General features: G+C 42.7%; 2 protein-coding genes across 2 annotated transcripts in view; one reads left to right on the forward strand and one right to left on the reverse strand.

The window, feature by feature from the left end:
- Nucleotides 1-9,455, forward strand: part of SMAD5 (SMAD family member 5) — a 55,785-nt gene extending 46,330 nt beyond the window's left edge. The window contains exons 5-7 of the mRNA XM_073221668.1: nt 810-1,031; nt 2,773-3,029; nt 4,454-9,455. Of these exons, the coding sequence (XP_073077769.1) occupies nt 810-1,031; nt 2,773-3,029; nt 4,454-4,597 (623 nt within the window). The 3' untranslated portion in view covers nt 4,598-9,455. The remainder of the gene's footprint in view (nt 1-809; nt 1,032-2,772; nt 3,030-4,453) is intronic.
- Nucleotides 9,456-18,088: 8,633 nt separating this feature from the next.
- SMIM32 (small integral membrane protein 32) lies at nt 18,089-18,683 on the reverse strand. Its single transcript, XM_037015904.2, has one exon. It carries the CDS (start codon nt 18,533-18,535, stop codon nt 18,224-18,226), a length of 312 nt encoding a protein of 103 aa, XP_036871799.1. The 5' UTR covers nt 18,536-18,683; the 3' UTR covers nt 18,089-18,223.
- Nucleotides 18,684-19,797: the final 1,114 nt, after the last annotated feature.

The following is a 19,797-nucleotide window of genomic DNA, read 5'->3' on the forward strand; positions in this document are numbered from 1 at the left end:
AATTTCAAATTCCACTTGTTTGTGGCTGGTATATAGGAAAGTGATTGACTTTTGCATATTAACTTTGAATCCTGCAACCTTGCTATAGTTGCTTATTAGTTCCAGGAGTTTTTGTTTGTTTGTTTTGCCAATCTGTTCAAATTTTTCTACATAGATAATCATCATTTGTGAACAAAGACAATTTTATTTCTTCCTTCCCAATCTGTATACCTTTTCATTTCCTTTTCTTGCCTTCTTGCATTAGCTAGGGCTCCCAGTACAGTGTTGAAAGGAGTGGTGAGAAATCTTTGCCTTGTTACTGCTCTTAGCAGGAAAGTTTCTAGTTTCTTATCATTAATTATGATATTAGCTGTAGGTTTTTTGTAAAAGTTCTTTATTAAATTGAAGAAGTTCCCCTCTATTCCTAGTTTTCTGAGAGTCTCAGATTTTTAGTTCAAAATAATTTTACATATACTGGTATAGTTAAATCTTACAGATTGCCAAGAGAAAAACAATCTTTCAGGTTGTCATCCCAAATTTAAAACTGGGTTAGATTTTGCTAGAAAAACAATTTAAAATGTAATGTTGCTATCCTTGTATTTGTATAATTTTTAAAATCATCATATTGAAGGCATTTCTGGTGTTTGTTTCTTAGATACAGACTCAAAGCCAGGAAAGACAGTGAGACTTAAGTCTGTGAAATATCTGCAAGTCAAAGTGAAATATTTTTTTCATATAGTGCTTTAGTTGGGTTAAGGAGGAGCACATAAAGAATCTGGAGTTTCTGATGATCACTCATTAAACGTTTTATTGGTCTGGTTTGTTCACAGATGTTCAGCCTGTTGCCTATGAAGAGCCCAAACATTGGTGTTCAATTGTCTACTATGAATTAAACAATCGTGTTGGGGAAGCTTTTCATGCGTCTTCTACTAGTGTGTTAGTAGATGGATTCACAGACCCTTCAAATAACAAAAGTAGATTCTGCTTGGGGTTGTTGTCAAATGTTAATCGTAATTCAACAATTGAAAACACTAGGCGACATATTGGAAAAGGTAATCTTGTCATTTCCCTACATTCAGTTGAATATGTTCATTTGTTGCACTTGTGTACCAGGCATTGTGTAAGGAGCTGGAACCTACAAAGAAGTTTAAGGCATAGTCTCTGCTCTCAAGTTTTGGATGTTGAAGAGTGTATTAAGTAAAGGCGTATCAGTCCTCTTTTCCTTACCCTGTTTAATTTCTCTTCATAGTACTTAGGGTCTGAAATCATATTGCTTCCATGTTTATTTGTTGAGTTTCTTCCTGACCAGAATATGAACTTTACAGAAATTTGCCTGGTTCCAACAATATCTTCAGCAGTTAGAACAGTGCCTGGCTCATATGAGTAAATACACAGCAAATATTTGTGGAGTATATGAATGTTGGTGAAGAATTACAATTTTTAAATTACTGAATTTATGAAGTATTTTGGGTTGCAATGACTTGTAAGAATTTCCATTATGTTGGAGGAGCAGGATTATAGGTAGGAAATCCACCACTGAAGACTTAAGTCTTCAATGACTTCACCACCCACCACCTGTGTCCCACCTTTCAAATTCAGGTAACAAGGTTTATTTATAATTCATCCTGCAACAAACAAGGAACTTCTCACATTGCAATGAAATGTCTGTCTTATGCATCAAGTAGTCAGGAAGGAAACCTATCCCAGGTAGACCGTATTACCTGTCTCTTTAGAAGTTTTGTGTCTACCATTTGCTGCTTTTTGCTTCTTTGACTTGAGAAAGTCTTAGTCCAAATTAGGAACAAAAGGTTAATGACTATAATTGTGATGTGATTTCTTATAGAAGAGATTCAGAAAAATACTAAGGCCAAAAATAAGTCAAAAGGAACTTTCCATTCTCTTTTGATTTTACTGCCAACTTGCCATAATTTTTTTAGGCGGGATGCCTCGCTTTTATACATTGATTTTCCCATTACAGTAGAGTAATTTAAGAGAAATCTACTTGGTGAATTCTTAAATTGTACAATCAGTTTTCCCTTTTTTCCAGTATACAGAGTTTTATAACCCTTTCTACAGTTCATTTTTGTTTGCTCAGAAAAAAATACATGGTTTTTAGTACCATAGCCTGATAAAAATGTTGACTCACATGTGAGCTGAGATATGTATGTACAAGGATGGTCTTTTTAAGTACTATTCATAGTAGTAAAAAGTTGGAAACAATTTCAGCTTTAGCTCTGTTATTTGAATTTGTTATATATGCATTCACATATTATTTATGTATTTTTTAAATGCCAAGAACATTTTTTCAAAGGAAAGTAAAATCTGCCATTTAAAGGCATTCCCATGACCTGAGATTACATGTCACTTAGGGTTTTTTTAAATGCTGCTGTTGTCTCCATTAGCACAGGAGTGTACAACTCTGCCACACGATAGTTGATAGCACTAAGTGCTGTTTTGAAAGAACTCATCATAAGGCACTTTTTTTTTTTTTTTGCCATCACTTTCTCTCATAGACACGGTAAATGATTGTTGGAAAAGGGAAAAAGGCCTTAGAGCTGATGACCTAACACGCTGCCAGTTTGAGGTGTAAGTCTTCATTATTCAAGGACTATTTTAGATGTAGGTAGATTCAGGATTATCTTTGGCAGCAGGAGGCCATCTAGTGGTAGCTTCTGTCTAAAGATTGTTGCGAGTTTGCTTGCCGACGAGTGGTATTGGTCGTACCTCATGCACCCTCTCTTGTTTCATTACACTGCTTTGTTAAATTCGCTCTTGAAATGCTGTCTTTTTAAGGCGTTCATCTGTACTATGTTGGCGGGGAGGTGTACGCCGAGTGTCTCAGTGACAGCAGCATATTTGTACAGAGTAGGAACTGCAACTTTCATCACGGCTTCCATCCGACCACGGTGTGTAAGATTCCCAGCAGCTGCAGCCTCAAAATTTTTAACAATCAAGAGTTTGCTCAGCTTCTGGCTCAGTCTGTCAACCACGGGTTTGAGGCAGTATATGAGCTCACCAAAATGTGTACCATTCGAATGAGTTTTGTCAAGGTGAGTGGGTAGTGACCTGTAGCTTAATTTGAGTCAATGTAAATATATATTATGTCTTATAGGTTATAATTTTAAAAAGCCTTTGTTAAATGGAAGGTGGTAATTACTTTTGACCTGATAATAGTTTTTTTAATGGAATTCTTGAACTTATAACTCTAACAGCATGATAGGTCTGTTTTTATTTTATAATCCAGAGATGATAAAATGTATGATATTGATACTGATTTTGATACTGATATAAAGAATTTCAGTTAAAGACTAAAGTGCTAGTAAGCATTTAATATTAAATTTGCTTTTGAAGTTCCTTAGCTTCAGCAATTTAAATTATAATTAGATCCCATTAGATTTAAAGAATTCTTTAGAATGCTAAAATTATTGTCCTTGTATCTAAGTTCTGTTACTAAGGATTTGCAAAGTCGAAAGAACTTTTCAAATTTATCCCTTACTGATTTTATTGACATTCCAAAAATGGTGGTTCATGAGCAAAATCTGGAGTTTAGTGATGTGTTTAAGCAACCCAAAATATATCCACTTGGTTCTTTAGCTTTTAACTAAAGAAGAGTACTGTTAAATGCCGTGTTTTTAGTTGCATAGTTCAGTGTTTCCTTGCTGCTTTGATGTACATCTGTCAAATGCATGTTTATCAACAGCCCTGAAAGCACAACATCACCCTCCCCCCGCCTTCTAGCTTCTATAGAAACATGATTTTTGCATATTTAATCTCTACTCCCCAGTCTCTCTTCCACTTCAGCCACTGGCCTGATTTTCCTGGGCCAGGACTACCATAAGCAGGAAAGCAGAGAGCTTGATGAATGCAGGAAAATGAAAAAACTCTATTTTAATCTTGTCTGGAGTTTTAGGCTAAAGTGTTCCAGCTCAATTGATCCTAATAATTTCCCCTCTTGAAGAATAGTTGGTATGTGATTGCCACTTTAATTGCACTTGCATACATTGATCATATCTACAGTGCCTTACCTGATATTAAGAAAAAAACACCCCAAACCTGAAGACCAAAAGACAAAACCTTTTTGGTAACGAAGTCTGATATGAACTTACATGAGGTTATTTATCTCATTAGATAAGAATGTTTCTTACTGCAGAAATATTAATGTTTTAATTATGAGATACTATACCACATAAACTTTCTAAATTAAAAAAAGAATTCCAAAGTATGTCTTGCTCCAAGGGTTTCTATTAAGGAAATTACGTGTTAGTAAAAAAATTAATGTACGTTTCAATAACAGCTATTATGGTGCATCTAAGTCCATGGTGAATGCTAAGATTGGCTTTGTGATAGTTTTTTCTTTAAGTACATTCTCTATATATGTACTGTTAAAGTATCTTTTTGTAAGTATGTTAAAATCAGCTTGGATTGGCTGACAGTTCATAGAGGGATTTGCTGAGATGCCTGTTCATTTTCACAGGGCTGGGGAGCCGAGTATCATCGGCAGGACGTCACCAGCACGCCCTGCTGGATCGAGATTCACCTGCACGGGCCTCTCCAGTGGCTGGATAAAGTCCTCACTCAGATGGGCTCTCCCCTGAACCCCATATCTTCTGTTTCATAGTGCAGAAATGTTCTTCTCAATTATATTCTTAGTGGACTTGTTTTAATTTTAGGGAAACTTTCAGTACAGAAACTGTGAGCTTACATGGAAAACAGATATTACAGCTGATTTTTTTTCTACATAATTGTGACCAATACATTTGTATTTTGTGATGAATCTACATTTGTTTGTGTTCATGTTCATGTGATTAACTCTCAAAAATATTGTGAAAGATACAGAGTAAGTATTGTGCCCCAATTCGGAAGTTTGGCATCGATCTTAGACTAGAACATACTTTTGCCTTATTGTCCCAACAGTTTATTTTTTAAGTTTTCTTGAAAAAATAATAATCACATGATGAAAAATTATAAGAGTATGAGAGGGTATGCAGTGAAAAGTCTTCCCTTGGACTCTTGGCCCTCCGGAAGCTGTACTTTTACCAGTTTCTTTTAACCACCAACTTAAAAAAAGTAGAATTCATTGTTTTGTAAAAGCATATGGTAGGGGCTTAAAAGAAACTATAAAAGAGTATCTTTTATTTGAAAGGACACTAATTAGTGTTCAGTACAAGCAAAATGATAGTTTTCTAGATGATATCACAAAATTTACATTTAATACAGCTAAATGTCTGTCAGTGTATTGTTATTTAACTCAGTATATCTTTTGTAAAACATTTCCTTTTTTAAGAAAAATTATTGCAAACAACAACAGATCTCCAGTATATGTCGTTTACTTAGAACCTGTCCTAAGTACTAGTTTATAGCTAGTGACAGCACACACCTGGCCTTCTTCAGCTCTGTTTGCTGCTTTTGGCCCATGTTGCAAGAACTCTAATTTTAACATGCATTAATCTTTTACTTTGCACTTTGATGGGTGACAGTTTTTAGTGTAACTTTTTGTGAAACACAACTGACTTGTACTTAGATGCTCATCCATACTTCCTTGGTGCCCCTTTTGTATTAACAAACACACTGCAATTTATAGATTACTGTTGTAGGAAGCTACACTTTTTCTAGCTTTTATTGTATTTTCAACCTAGATTATAAGACTGTTATTCTATAGCTCCAACTTAAGGTGCCTTTTTAGTTCCCTACAATTTTATGGTTGTTATTAATGTTGGAAAATCATGTACTTAATCCCGTTGCTCATAGGAGCCTCTTCTGTCTGTCTACAGTGATGAGGCTTCTGGTTTGATATATGAATCAGTGGTGGTTATTGAGATAGCTGATTTTAAAATGATCACATATCAATGAATGTAGACTGTTCTCTCAGTTATCATCCATGCTCTTTTTTTCTTATTGTTTTTTTTTTAGCACCTGTGTGGATGCTAGTCTCCAGAACACAACCCTCAGAGAGAAAAGACATGAAAACGCTAATAAAATATCCAATTAATCAGTCATGCTTAAAAGGTTTTGGGTAAAGAGCTTTTAACCTCTTTTTCTAGGGAGCAGTCAAGTGGTCACTTAGTTAGGGCATGAGAACAAAGACATTATTTTGAAAAAAGAAAATGACCTAATTTACCTACCAGAAGCAGCTTATTTTCTGGTGCCTTTTGCAAGTAGGTGGAACCATGTCAATCTTCTGTTTAAAATGTTAGTTTGGTTTGACTTTCTACTTTGCCCTTTCTGATTTTATGAGGATACAGTGCATTTTTTGAGCAGAGGAGAATGTGATCCCTTTTGTTTTCTGTGGTGTTATTTATTGCCTTTACAGAGTGCAGCTGATGGATGGTTTTCATTCTTGTAGATGAAGTGCCGTACGTGTATGTGTTTCGGCTCACAACCCTTCTCTGGGTTAAAAGAATACTTTGAGAGTCATCTGAGCCTTAAACATGAGTTTTACATGCATTCTCAGTCTCCCAGAGTTGTGTTAGCCACACCTGAGAGAGGATTGTTTGCTTAGTGATGGAATTCAGCCCTTTACAAGGTTCTTTTACTTACTAGACTCAAGCCGCAATCTTTGGAACAAATTTGTTGAAAAAAGACACCCAGTTTGAATGACAGATACGTGAGATCAGCTCCAGTGTGCTTGAACTGGTGGTGGACACTACTGATTTGTTTTACGAATGCTTTCAATTTAATCAAAAATTGTTTCTATTCATGTCACACTTTAGAAGTAGGAGGATTTTATGTGACTGGCCTTTTGTTTGTTTTCTTTAAGAGGTTGTGTCTCATAAAAGGACAGTACTAAAACTAATTATTAAGAATTTCATAAAGTATAATTCTGGTGTATTTCTTAAAAGTTGTCAACTCCACACCCCTGGATTTTAAATTAAAACTTTATTCACTCTGCTTCAGTAATTTCAGAGGATGCCCAATATCCAAAGATAGGAAATAAAAATTGCCAAGTAAAATTTAAAAAAAAAAAAACCTAAGTAAAATTTTCATACTAATGAAAAGAAAGCACCTCTGAAAGAAGCTATTTCAGAAAATTAGTTTGAAGTTTTTATTTAATCTCCAGAATAGTTTATAATCAAATGTATAAAAACATCAATACCACTGGAAAATCACATTTTATAGCATGTACTATATATTAATACATAAGCTTATAAGAGTCTGGGAATAATGAAATTACAACCAGTTTGGTAAATGCCAAAAGAGGAATAGAATAAAAATTAATTTCAGTAATGAATTAGAGCAACAAAAAGATGTCGATTGGGAAAAAAAAATCTGAGAGGTGCATCTGACTAATGTATCTATGTAATAAGAATATTATGGTCTGGTTGGTATTGCTTGGCTTAAGTTACAGAGTGTAAACTAATAGGCATGTTATTGATCTACTGAGGCTAACTTTTTCTTTATAGATTAAGGAAGACATGAGTCAAAATGTCAAATATATACCTCAGAATATAAATCATTTTTCACATTTTGTTACGTAAGAAAACTGTGATAATAGAATTGGCTGGGTTTCTGAGGTGAAATTCACAGTAATATTGTTAAGTAGTTCGGTAAGCTATACCCAGTAGTACAGAAAGAGGATGTAGCTGTATTATGCTCTTCCTAACATTTGAGAGTATGACATCCTTTTAGGATGTAAAATGATCAACAGTATTCAGATCTGAAATCTCCTGTAAAGATTAGAACTGGGGTTCACACTGTAACATCTTCAGTATTACCTGAGGGTATCCGTAGGAAACAGTTCCCCTGTAAACAGTGTTCTTTTGAAGGTGAAAGTTTATATAAAACATGAAGTCCTATCAATAGCAGAGAAACTCTACAAGGTCTGATGGCACCTGTTTAAGTGCCGTACTTCTGTCATCGAGAACATCTGATAATACCCGTTTGGATCCATTTCTTTAAACTTTCTGGTTTGCTTAATATTACTTTGGATCATTGTCATTTTCTCACTTAAAATATATTAATATCTCTTATGTTTCCTGAAGAAGGAAGAATCTTTTCATAATTATTGAATTCAACTTCCAATGACGAGTTAAATTTTGGATCTATTAGCTTTTATTTTAGGAAGGTCAGGGCCCTTCTTTGACTTTCTAGTTAAATCCCCACTTAATCTCTCAGGTCTGAATATAAATGTGTGTCCTCATTATAGCCATCAGCTCAGTAAGCAAGAATCTTTTAAGGTGGTAGATAGCCTGGTGGTTTTCAGATGTTTTATCATTTTTATGGGAGGGAGTTTTTCTAAGCATTGGTTTATGGGTGGTCTTGGCTATTTAATAGGGAAGCAGCTTTTGGGGGGGGTGTTTTCTGGTTTGATGCCTGTATACCCTAGAGCAACAGCATTTTCCTCATTGATACAGGTGGGATTCTGGGGTGGTTTTCTTCTCACAGAAGATGCATGTATGAAAAGTGAGATTTCAAGGCATTTCTTCTGCATAAATAATTCTACCTGCTGGACAGATTTTTGGAATTCACCAATTGCAGTTTAGCATATCCTAATTATAAGAGGTGACAGTATTTATCAAGCCTTTGTAATACTGGATTATTCATAATAGAAACATACCTCCTAAAAAGCAACTGTTTTAACTGAAGTGTCACCCTAAAACTAGGTGGTTTACAAAAACCAGTGAGAGGGATTTTATATATAAATATTTTCAAAGTAAGAGCTTATGACGGTATTTGCCGGTAGCAGTTACTGTAAAACAAGTGGTGAGTTGTGTTGAAAAGATCCAGTTTTAGAGCAGGACTCTTGTCATTCATGGCAGAGTGAAAAAGATTTGTATGGTTCTTGTCCAAATAAGTGTTTAAAATTCACAAAATCATCATAAACCATGTCCTTTAAAGATTTATTTGAAGATGCTGTGTTTAAACGTTCAGCATTTTGTGTACAGATATTTCCCTCCCATGAACAGGTAGTGCCTTCTTAATACTAGCTGGTGTTAGCTATAACAAAACTCCAGTGAGGCCAAAAATCCCAAGTTCTTTATAAAAGAAGAAATCAAGAGTCAGACTGTGTGTGTCTTCTAATACCAGTGGAGCTGATGTTGCTTTGATTTATTCACAAAGTGTTTTAACTCCAGGGACTCTTGAAGATGGGTAATAGTTGGGCAAGTGATTTTCTTCTCGGCCTGGTTGGTTAAAGTTGCATTTTGAAAAATCACTTATTTTAAAATTGGATAGGATTATAATATGAAAACTGGATGTTTGTACGTAGCTGCCCGTGTTCTCTTAAAAAGATGCTTCATTTACAGATGATAAAGACCAAACCAAGGGCTGCCCCGTAGGTCTGCTTCTTATTTGTGCTTGTTCTGCTTTTATGTTGTAGAAAATTAAATTCTAGCAACATGCTTCAATTCTGTTCTTTTTTGATACTTACAAAAATGTATTAGGTCTTACTATATTGTGCTTTTCAAAGCCATAACTTTAAGGACTTTGTTTTTGCATATTGTTTGCTAATACTTTATTTTAATAAACCTCAAAACCTGCTTAATGTGTGTGGTTTTTGGTTTTTGGTTTTTCGTACTCTGTTGTGACTTAATGTGTTTCATTGAATGGAGTTACAAAAAGGATGAGGTTATCAGTTGCTATGAGTGGCTATGTTATTTGTGTTTGTGTGCAAGACAAAAAGTGGGTATCCATGCCTTTCTATGTGGTATGCGATTTGTTCAGAATTACCAGTATTTTTCTATTCTGTGTGTAAGAGAGTTGATGTGGATTTTTTTGGTTTAGTTTAATTCTGTTTTGAAAAAGATTTTGGCTTTGGACTGTGGGACTATTTCACTTAACCTTTAATTTCCCTTCCCTAAATTTATAAAGGAGAGAGAGGTCTTGACGGGATGATTGGGAGAGAGGAGCTCTCAGCAGAGCTCGCCCTGGAGTCTGCTTGCCTGCATTTGAGCCCTGGGCCTCACAGCTTTCTTAACTCTGTGCTCTTAAGCAACATGCTTATCTCTCTGTGCCTCAGTTCCCTCATCTGTAAAGTAAAACTCTTATTTCATAGGATTTGGGGAAATATTAAATAAAGTAATGCAAATAAAATATTTAAAACAGTTGCTGGTACCTAAGAACTGACATTTTTATTCTTACTATCTCTTATATTTCTTCTTTGATTCAGAGAACTTATCTCTGATGTTGCTTGACCTTAGTAAATCAACCCTGGATTATCCACTTTGCAAATCTGCTTTGTTTTTCTTTATTTTCTCCTTTTAAAAAATATCTTAAATCATAGGTTAGTTATAGTGTCCCTGCTTAGTGCACACTTCTACCTCAGCAGAGTTGCAGATACAAGAAATGCAAACTTAGTCTAATGGAATGGAAGGGATGGTGAGAATCCATGTGCCCCTCACTTGAAAAGTAGAGAAACCCAAACAAAATACTGTAACCCAAAGAATAAGTATAAAAACCCTTACTATTCTCTTTAGAGAAAAAGATCCATCAAAAGAATCCATTTCTGGAAACCTGTTCTTTCTTAATGCCTTTTTATTTCATGTGTAAGGCATTTAGTAAGGTATTTAGTAGTGACTTGACTGGCTCTTTTAGAAGCATTTTTTTTTAAAAGTGTATTTTCAAAGACTTATTTTTTTCTGGCAAAAGATTACACTGAAGACTGAGAGGTGTTAGCTTTTCTCAGACTTAAGATAATTAGGTTTCAAATTGTTATAGCCAGAACAGTTCAGGTGATGAGGGGATCAGTTGTGACATCTGCTTCAATTTTCTTTTAGACTTGAGACTCAGTGGCTAATGCTATTCCATATTGCAGCAGTTTTGATTCAGTTCATATTTATAAATATTTATAAGAAGGCTTTCAGCAGGTTGGAACAAGCTTATTAAGAGGTCCTATTTTGACTTCCATAGTGTATATGGTTCAAAGAAGGAAGCATTTTTTTAAAGACTCTCCCCCTATTTAACATTTTAAATACTCTGTTTTTTGCTATTGAATTTGTAAGCCTATTTTTAATGAACACTTCAGTAAAAAATACATTTTTTTTTAACCTAAATCACTTCCTGTGCTTGTATTTTGAAAGGGGAATGGGACTACAGGGAAAATGCAGTTGGTAGTTTAACCATCTCCACCTTAAAAGTATGCTGGGTGGGAGGCGGAAGGGGGATTAGGTTGGTGGTTAAGACTTGTATTACCCACAGTGTACCAAGTGGATGTCTGTATAATTCCTGTGAGAGGTGCTTCCTGAGACAGTGTTTTGATGTTGGGGGATGGATTTTGAAAGCCTCCTTATACTTTGTCTTCATCTCTTTCTTCTTATCTCTCCCCATCCAATAAAGACCTTACCTGTTACTTCATTTTAAGTAATACTTTTATCTGAGATAAATGCTGAGAATTTTAACAGTACAGAAAAGTAAACTCAAAACTCAAAACCAAATAGCTAACCACTAAACATTTATGTGTGTTCCCTGGTAACCTGTTCCAGTAGTCACTCTGCATGGGTCCTTTCCTGTCTCTGACAAAAATTGAGCTGATTACGGGTGGAGCAAGAGCTCTTTTTTTGAAAGGATTGTCAAAGAAATTGGTTTGGTTCCGAAGTGTTTCTTGACTTCTGTATATCCCAGAGAGCATTGTCCTCTCTTAGCTATCTCATTTTGAATGGCAAACCTTTCCAGAATATGGATAAAGCCTAGCTATGGAGATATTTTAATGAGATTGCTGAAGTGACCCCTCAAAAGGCCAATTGAGATTAATCTGGGAGAGCTTTCAGAAAGAAGGAAAATAAGACCTCGGAAATTAAGGAGAAAAATAAGTTTTTCATTCTTACCCTCCAACGTACTATTTATTTTCTTTACCCTGTTTATAGATTGTCTAATCTCATAGGAATGTAAGTTTATGAAGCCAGACCTGTGTTCCCACTGCTTGAGCCATTCTTGATAAATTGTAAGCACTCCAGTATTTGTTAAATGAATGAAGTACTGAGGTCAGATGTGATTTTTTTTTCATTCTAGAATTTATCCTTTAAGTTATGTAATAAGACAATTCTTCATTGAATGGATTTTAAGTCAGTACTTTATCTTTCATTACATGCTCGTAAGAGAAGAAAGGGGTAACTCAGGACACTCATAACTTTTTCTCTTGGAGCCTTTGAACTGTTGTCCTAAAGTTGTCAGATTGCTGGAATTGTTGGTTAGAGAACCTACATTATTAACAGCCAAGTTGGAGCTTTAACCTATTGACATTTAGTATTTCTCCAGGGAAAGTCAGACTAAGTTTCCTTGAAGAGAAAATAACCAAAATGTATATATTTTTTCATGGCTTATAGAGATGACAGTGTTAGGAACCCTGGCATTTGCTTAAGGTGCCCTGGTTTAGATCCCAGAATAGCATCCCTCACTCTTGTATGGGAAAGGCCTTTAGTTGCATTCAGGTAGGGCACCACAAGTGACAACTTTCAAGTGACTTCAGAATAAAAGGTGAATTTTGCTGAAGACTGTGTGTGATTGTGGTGTAGGGGGAGCATAGGGGAGTTTGAAGGGCTATGCCAACATTAGTCAAGAAGTTAATAGTAAATACTGATGACCTTTTCTTCACATAAAGTTCTGTAAGTTCTGCCATTAGTGTAAGCTAAACTGACGATAGTGAGGATGAAGACACAACTAGTTAATGGGTCAACAGTAAGACTGTAAAGATATTCATGTGAAAAGAAAGGTGCTTTCTTTTATTGTCTGTTTAGTAAACTGCTGAAAGTTAACCAATACCCATTCTCCACTTAGTATAGAACACCCACGTTCAGCTGCATACCACCTTTCCCAACCTCACTTTCAGCTAGAGTCATGTGACTAAGTTCTGACCAACAAGATATGAGTGGAAATTATATGTGCCATTCCAGCATAATTCTCCAAAGAGGAGGGTTTTCCTTGCTCCTTCCCACTTCCGATGGCTAGAAGGCAGAAATGACGGCGGGGAGTAGCCACGTTGAGGTGGATGTGGCAGCCACAGGACGAGGATGGCAGAGCGTGAAAAAGAACTTGGAGGTAGGGAGTGTAGCGCAATAGCAGGAAAGCCTCCTATCCTCATGGTAAGTGAGGCTCTACAATAGTTTAGTGTTCATGGTCCCTGTTTGGTTTTGGGGAGTTGGAGGAGCAGGAACAGAATGAAGGAGACTTAAAAATAGACTCTGCTCCTGTGTTTTTGAATATCTGTATTTTTTCCTGGTCTTGAGCAGTATCAGGTTGTTCATTTATTCAACTAATATTTGATGGCTTGTTCAATAACCAGCTAAGGATAAACTGAATAAAATGAAAATTCTTTTCCTCAGGAATCTTCCTTCATTCTGGTTGATGAAGATTCAAAACAAGATAAAATATATAAGGTAGTGGTAAGGTCTAAGGAGAAAAAACTAAGAAAGGGAGTTTTATAACATCAGGGGTAGGGGAGGGAGGTTGAAGTTTTAGATCAAGAAGCCAGGGAAGGTCTCACTGAGAAAGAAAGCTGATCAAAGTCCAGGAAAATGTGAGGAAGTCAGTGTGTGTGAAGCAGGGATTTATTTGATCCTTAGTCAAGGCAATCCAGAAGGCATATGAGCAATCCTGCCTCCCAGCAGGAAAAGGAGTGACACAAGCAGAAATAACTGAATGTACAAACTTGCAAATTGCATGTTCTTTAGTATCTGTGGGAGATAAAATAATACTGAGGTATTACAGAGATGGAGACAAGAAATGTCAGTTGCTAACAACTTGGTGGATTACCTCCAGCAGACGGCGGCTTGGAGCCTAACCAAGGAGAGTTCAACTCAGTATTACATCTGACACTAGTCTGAGGCAGAAAATCAAAGGTGAATTGTTCAGGTGAAGAACCCACAGGCAAATTTACCTTAAATCTCTAGCACTGTCTTGCCAGTGTATTTTGTGCAACAAACACCTATTCAGTGTCTACTTTGTGTTTCACACAGTCAGGTGTTGGAAAAGCAGCAGTGGACAAGGTGGATGTCCCTGACCTCATACAATTTACATGTTCATAGGGGCAGGGAGGCGTTAGGCTGCACATTTTACAGTTAAATTTAAGAGTTGTGATAAGGGAGCTGCCTGGGGGCTGTGAATGAATATAATTGATCTTTTCTGGAACTCAGGCAAGTCCTTTTTGAGGAAGAGAGATTTAAATTGAGACCTGAAGGAGAAGTTGTTACCCAGATGGAGGGGAGACAAAGAGCTGTGCAGAGAGACGTAGGGATTGAACGGCTTCGGTGACTGGAGCCTGGAGTACAAGAGGAAATGGGCTGGAGAGGTGAGTAGTGGCCAGATGATGGCTGGGTCTTGTAGGGCAAGGTTAGGGTTTTGTTTTAAATCCTGAGAGCAAGGAGAAGCCACTGACTAAGCTGGGGCTGGAGGCAGATCCTGGGATCAGGCGCCACTTTGATTGGTGAGAGGCAAACATGGATGTCGGGCTTTGAATTCCTGTAGTGATAGTGGAGATAGAGGGAAGTAAAGGGGATGGAGGGGTGTCTAGGAGGCGATGGATTGCATGTGGAGGATGAAGAAGAGTTTGGGGTCACGAATGACCACCATGTTTTTTGCTTTGGGCAACCAGGTACAATTTAATGAAATGGGGAAGACTGGAGGAAGATTTCATTTATGTGTAAAGATGATGAGTTTCAGACACCTTGAGTTTCAGGTTCCCTATGAAATATCCAAATGGGCATGTTGAATGGGCTCAGGGGAGGTCTGGAGAGTCATTTGAAATGCACCTGAAGCTACAAGCAAGGATGAGGTAGTTTAACAGGAGAGAGCAGTGAGAGAAGACCTAGGAGAGCTGCCCTCCAACTCGGGACACATCTGCTGGGGCGCGACAGGCCTCTTTACTGTTTGGTGGAAGCACATGGCTTGTGAACAAGGACTGCAGGTCACTGAGGGCACTTGCTGGTTGTGCTGCTGCCAGCACTTCTGAAGCGTTAGTAATAATGGCAGCGCACGTCCAAAATACTACCTGTCAGACACGAGCTAAAAACTTTACCTACAGTGTTTCATGCAATGTTGAAAATCCTGTGAAGCAAGTCTGATTTTTATTTCCATATTACAAATGAGGAAGTTGAGGCTTTCAGAAACCAGAAACATGATCAAGACAAACATAGATGGTTGGCCGCAATCAGTTTCTTGGCTCCAGGACTAAGGCTCTTGGTCACTACGCTGCTGTTTCTCCCTGGTTCCTGGCATCTGCAACCACCTTCCCTACGTTCCACCCTAGTCACCATCAGCAATGTGTCCTCAACCTTCTTGCCTGCTCCCTGTGGCTGGTTATGGCAGAGTAGAAAAAACACCTATTCGTGGGTCTTGGTCTTATTCTTTGCCTGCCATGCCCAGCTCTGCCGAGGGGCTCCAAGGCAACACAGGGCTGATGGGAGAGCAAAGGGCAGGAGGACGTGTGTACAGCCATCTAAATGCCCAATGGCCGCATTGTAGTCCACTTATCCTGCCTATCAGCAGAGGGCAGACATGAACTCGCCATATCCCTGCCTTCCAGGGGAGAATGGGACCAGGTCCAACAGGGAAAGGGACCCATGACTGCTCAACTAGTCAAACTCTAGCCTAAAGAAGGGAACGAAACTATTCACAGTCAGAGTGTTGGCGGAAAGCAGAACCCCTTGTCGAGTTCCTGTTGGAGACCCTGTGCGGTTTCTAGATTTCAGCTCTACATGGGCCCGCCTACCTGGGAGTTCGTTCCAAAAGGGTCCGTTTGTTTGAAGGGGCCAAGCTTTTGGCTCAGGTGCCTGAGGCCTCTGCAACCCTAAGAGACCTCAGAGAGGTGCTTTCCAAGTTGTTTACATCTTAGCACTTTTTAGCTTTAACCTCTTGACACCTTTTGGGCCAATATTCTATGAGGGATCCGAGAGTCCCCTGGATCCTAATGGCTTTAGCTGATTCTGGCTCAGGAACTTCAGGAGCCGTCTAGGCCGGTCACCCACTCATATTCTCCCCTGCAAGGATCTGCTCTTGCATTTGTTTGTGGTCACAGCAGACAGTGAGCCCTCAGAGAGCACATGCTGCTTTGGGGGCCAGCTTCCCCTTTAGGCAGTGCTGCCGAAGCCTGAGGCTCAGTTACAACCAGAGCCAACATTCAGGAGCTAGCATGTCACATGTGTGATGTTATTTCACATTTGACCCTGTAGAGCCGGGTGATAGAATACCCATCTCACAGATGAGGAAATAGGTGAAAGGAAGATTAAGTAATTTGCACAGTCACATAGCCCGTGAGCGGTGGAGCTGGGATCAAAAGCCAGACTGGCTCCAGAGCCTGTACTTCTGACCACTCTGCGCAGTGCCTTCAGATGCGTCCTTCAGAAGACGCGGAGGAGGACTGCGCTGCCTCTGCGTTAGTCTCCTTCCCCTCACAGCCCCCACCTCAAGGCCAAACGGCCCCCCACATCAGCAGTGTCTGATTAAAGTATGCCAGCCAGGGGCTGTCGTAATTTCCTTACATTTACTCCATTCAGTCTTCTCTGCTAGCAAGGGTCATGCATATTGGCTGGGTTACTATGATACAGGCTGGAGAGGTTTGGCTACATCTTCAAAGACCAAACTAAAATATTCTGTGAGGTTATCATTGAATTAGCACCATCTGGACTCAGCTGGAGTTAGCTCTCCTAGACACGGGTAATCAAGCCCAAGGTGGAACGTCCACTGCTCATCTCTCCTGCTTCATGGGACAGCAACCAGGAGGGAGTCTTGGGCGTGGCTGAGAAGCCGTGCAGGGAGCCCTAGCCTAAGCAAGCAGCCCCAGCCTCAGCTTGTGTCCTTAGACCACTCTTAGTGTCTGACAACCCTTACAAAAGGTTTGCAGAATTGTGTGCCTGTATGCCTTTGCCAGAGACAAATGTCCAGCATTTTTCAGATTCTCAAAACCTGAGTGACCCCAGACAGTTTAAATCTACCAGATTAGATAATCTACAATCCTTTTTTAGTCAAATATTCTCTAAATTATAATGCCCTCCTGAGCCAGGTGATTCCTGAAACTATTCTGAAGCCCCATACAGAAGACTCCCTAGAATTAGATTAACTTTGAAAATGGTCAAAGTCGTCACCAATCTTTCTCAGGTTCTTTGCAATCATCTCCTAGCTGGGTTTATTCACCCACTGCTTTCCAGCTGCGTTCTGCAGAGCTAGCCTCCTGCCTCGTTCAGGAAGAAGTGCTGGGCAGCAGCCCTCATCACCTAATCCTCAGGCTCTTTACCAGATGGTTCTGGTCCTGGGCTCTTGGAAAGGTTCGGGTCCAAGGAGGCTCTGAGAGCAAAGGAGAGGAGGTCAGGTGGAAGGAACCACCTTGGCGGGGAAAGAAGGTCTCCTGGGAGCCCCTTTCCGGGAGTGTTTTCAGCAGGTGAGGCAGCAATTCCTCTTCCCACAGCAGGTAACTGACTGACCCTCTAGGGAAGCTGGAGAGAAAGAAGCATCATTAAAAATTACCTGGGCCCCAGGGAAGCAGGAGACGAGGAGGCGGGGTGGGAGGGTGGGGAGCCGCGCTTGGGGCTCACCCCGCTCGGGATCGCCCTGCCCTCGTCCCCCTTTCCAAAGTGGCGCAACGAAGGACCAGAGCGTTCTCAGCGCTGAGTCTAATTCGGTGAGGTTTTATTGTAGAAATGCCGCCCCTGGGGATGCGGGACGCGGATCCCTGACCGTGAGGTGCCTCTGCCTCTAGGCCTGCTTCCCCTCCGCCCGTGCGGGTAGGGGAACCTGGGTCATCGGACCTTGGTGGGACTTACTGAAACTCTGCGTCCCCTCACTTTCCCCCGGGGAAGCGGCCCCCGAGGGCCTTCATTCCAAAGTCCAGCTGAGTTCACGCTCGGAGCCTGGTGGGGTCCTCGGTGCCAAAGAGTGCGAGAGGCGGTAGCGGCGCGGGAAGACGGCCCCAGGGCCAGAGGGGCCAAGCAGGCAGCTCCCGGATCCTAGCGGCCGCTGCACGCTCGCCGTGCCTGCCCCTCTGCGCGCAGAGTACGGAAGCCAGCACGAGCCGAGGAGAGCTTCTGCGTCCCGGCGGCACCCCGGCTGGACCCGCTGTCCCGTCCGGGCACAGAAAGCCTCCGCCAGGGGATCAGAACAGTGCTACCCCACGGCTACCAGTATCGGGGTCCTACCCAGCCTCCTAACACTCCCTTTACCCCCCAGGTGCCGTTCCAAGTCCGGAAGGGTCTTTGGGTCAGGGCGCCGTGCTCCCCGGGGCCAGAGACCCAAGCGCGGGGTCAGGCCCACCCTGCCCGGCTCGTACCGCCTGCTCGTGGCGAGACAGGGACCCGGCCCCCGGCCGCCCAGGCCCGCTCCGCCGCTACACCGGCCGCGTCTTCCAGGGCGCGCGGGCGTCGCGCAGCGAGCGGTCGTGGGGCAGCGCCGCGAAGGCCGAGTGGCGCAGCTGGCAGCCGATGAAGAGGACGACGAGCGCCACGGAGAGCAGCAGCAGGAAGAAGAGCAGCAGGTAGGTGGGCAGGTCGGGCCTGGCGGCCGCGCCGTCCCGCACCCCGCGCGCGGTGGCCAGCTCCAGCGGCAGCGCGCCCTCTGCCTTGACCGTGGCCGCCAGGCCCAGCGCGCCGCGCGCCGCCGCCTCGGGGCCGCCCGTGGCGTTGAACACGTCGCCGTACATGGCCCGCCGGCCCGCCGGCCCCGGCCGGGCAGCCTCACTTGGCCTCGCGCGGACCAGCGCCGCGCGGGGCCTCCATGGCGCGCCCCCTCCGCCCTGCTGCGCGCGGCTGGCCGAGCGTCGGTGCCTCCGGGCCGGCGGGGGGCCACAGAGCCCGCGGCCGCCCCCTCGCCTCCGCGCTCAGCCGGCGGAGCCCAGGGCTCGGGGCTGGACGACCCGCGCGCTCTCGCCGCTTGTCGCCGGAGCCGCCCGCAGTGCCGAGCCGCCCGTCTCCGATGAGCCGCGGGCACGGGGCGCTTCGGAGCTGCGGCGGCGGCGACAGTGTCCGGGGAGCGCGGCCGCAGCGCTCTGCGCCCGCTCAGCGCCGGGACGCCGCGTGCACCCGGGGCGGGTGGCGGGAGCCCCCTGGCGCGGAGCAGCCCCGCAGCCTGGAGTCGCCGTCAGGACGCCCGGCGTGCGGCGAGCCCGTGTCCCTGCTTGGCCGCCGCGGTCTCGAGCAGGAGACTGAGCTCGGAGGCGGCTCTGAGCGCGGCCGGTCCCGGGCGGGGGGCGGGACTGGCGGCGGCTGCCCCCGGGGAGCGGCTGCCAACCAATGAGGGCGAGCGAGGACGCGGCTGCGGCTGCCCCGGCCCGGCCTCGCAGCGCGCACGGACAGAGGGACCCACGGGGTCACACAGACTGACGGCCGAGAAACGGTTACAGACCTGTGATCAGAGACATACGCCAAACAGACGGTCGTGGACCGCACACCGTGTCACAGACAGGGCTCGCCGGGCATGGGCACCTGCCTCCAGCTTCCCCTGGACAGGCTCTCTCCCTGTGTAGCCCGGTTGGCGCGGAGCCCCACTGGCTGCTGGGTAACCCAGGCAGGGCCCAGGGGGAGGCCCGCGGCAGGCAGAGGCGCCCAGACGAGCTGGGACGGGTTCCAGGGGCCCCGCGCCTCTCCAGCTGTGCCCCGAGGGCACAGGTGCGTCCCCCAGCCACTGTGAGCTGGCTTGCTCAGCATCCCTTCCTCCGTCTGCTCCAGCGCAGGGGGCAAGAAGAGGAGGTGGTTGTGGTCTTCCTGCCCTCCGCAGCCCTGGCAAAGGCTTGGTGACCTCAACAGAGGGGAGCAGCAGTCAGCAGGACTGAGGGGACTCCTTTTCCTGGAGTCCAAACTCCTCACATCTGGTGAAAACCCTTCCCGGATCCGCAGACTAGAATGGGAACCAGGGCCCCGGCTGCCACAGCCCCTGTACTTCTCACGAAGCGCTAACCACCCTGGA

Source organism: Manis javanica, chromosome 14 (assembly GCF_040802235.1).
Source record: "Manis javanica isolate MJ-LG chromosome 14, MJ_LKY, whole genome shotgun sequence".
NCBI lineage: Eukaryota > Metazoa > Chordata > Mammalia > Pholidota > Manidae > Manis > Manis javanica.

Coding starts and splice junctions, on each gene's coding strand:
- SMIM32 (XM_037015904.2), bottom strand. CDS start 18,535: ATGTACGGCGACGTGTTCAACGCCACGGGCGGCCCCGAGGCGGCGGCG.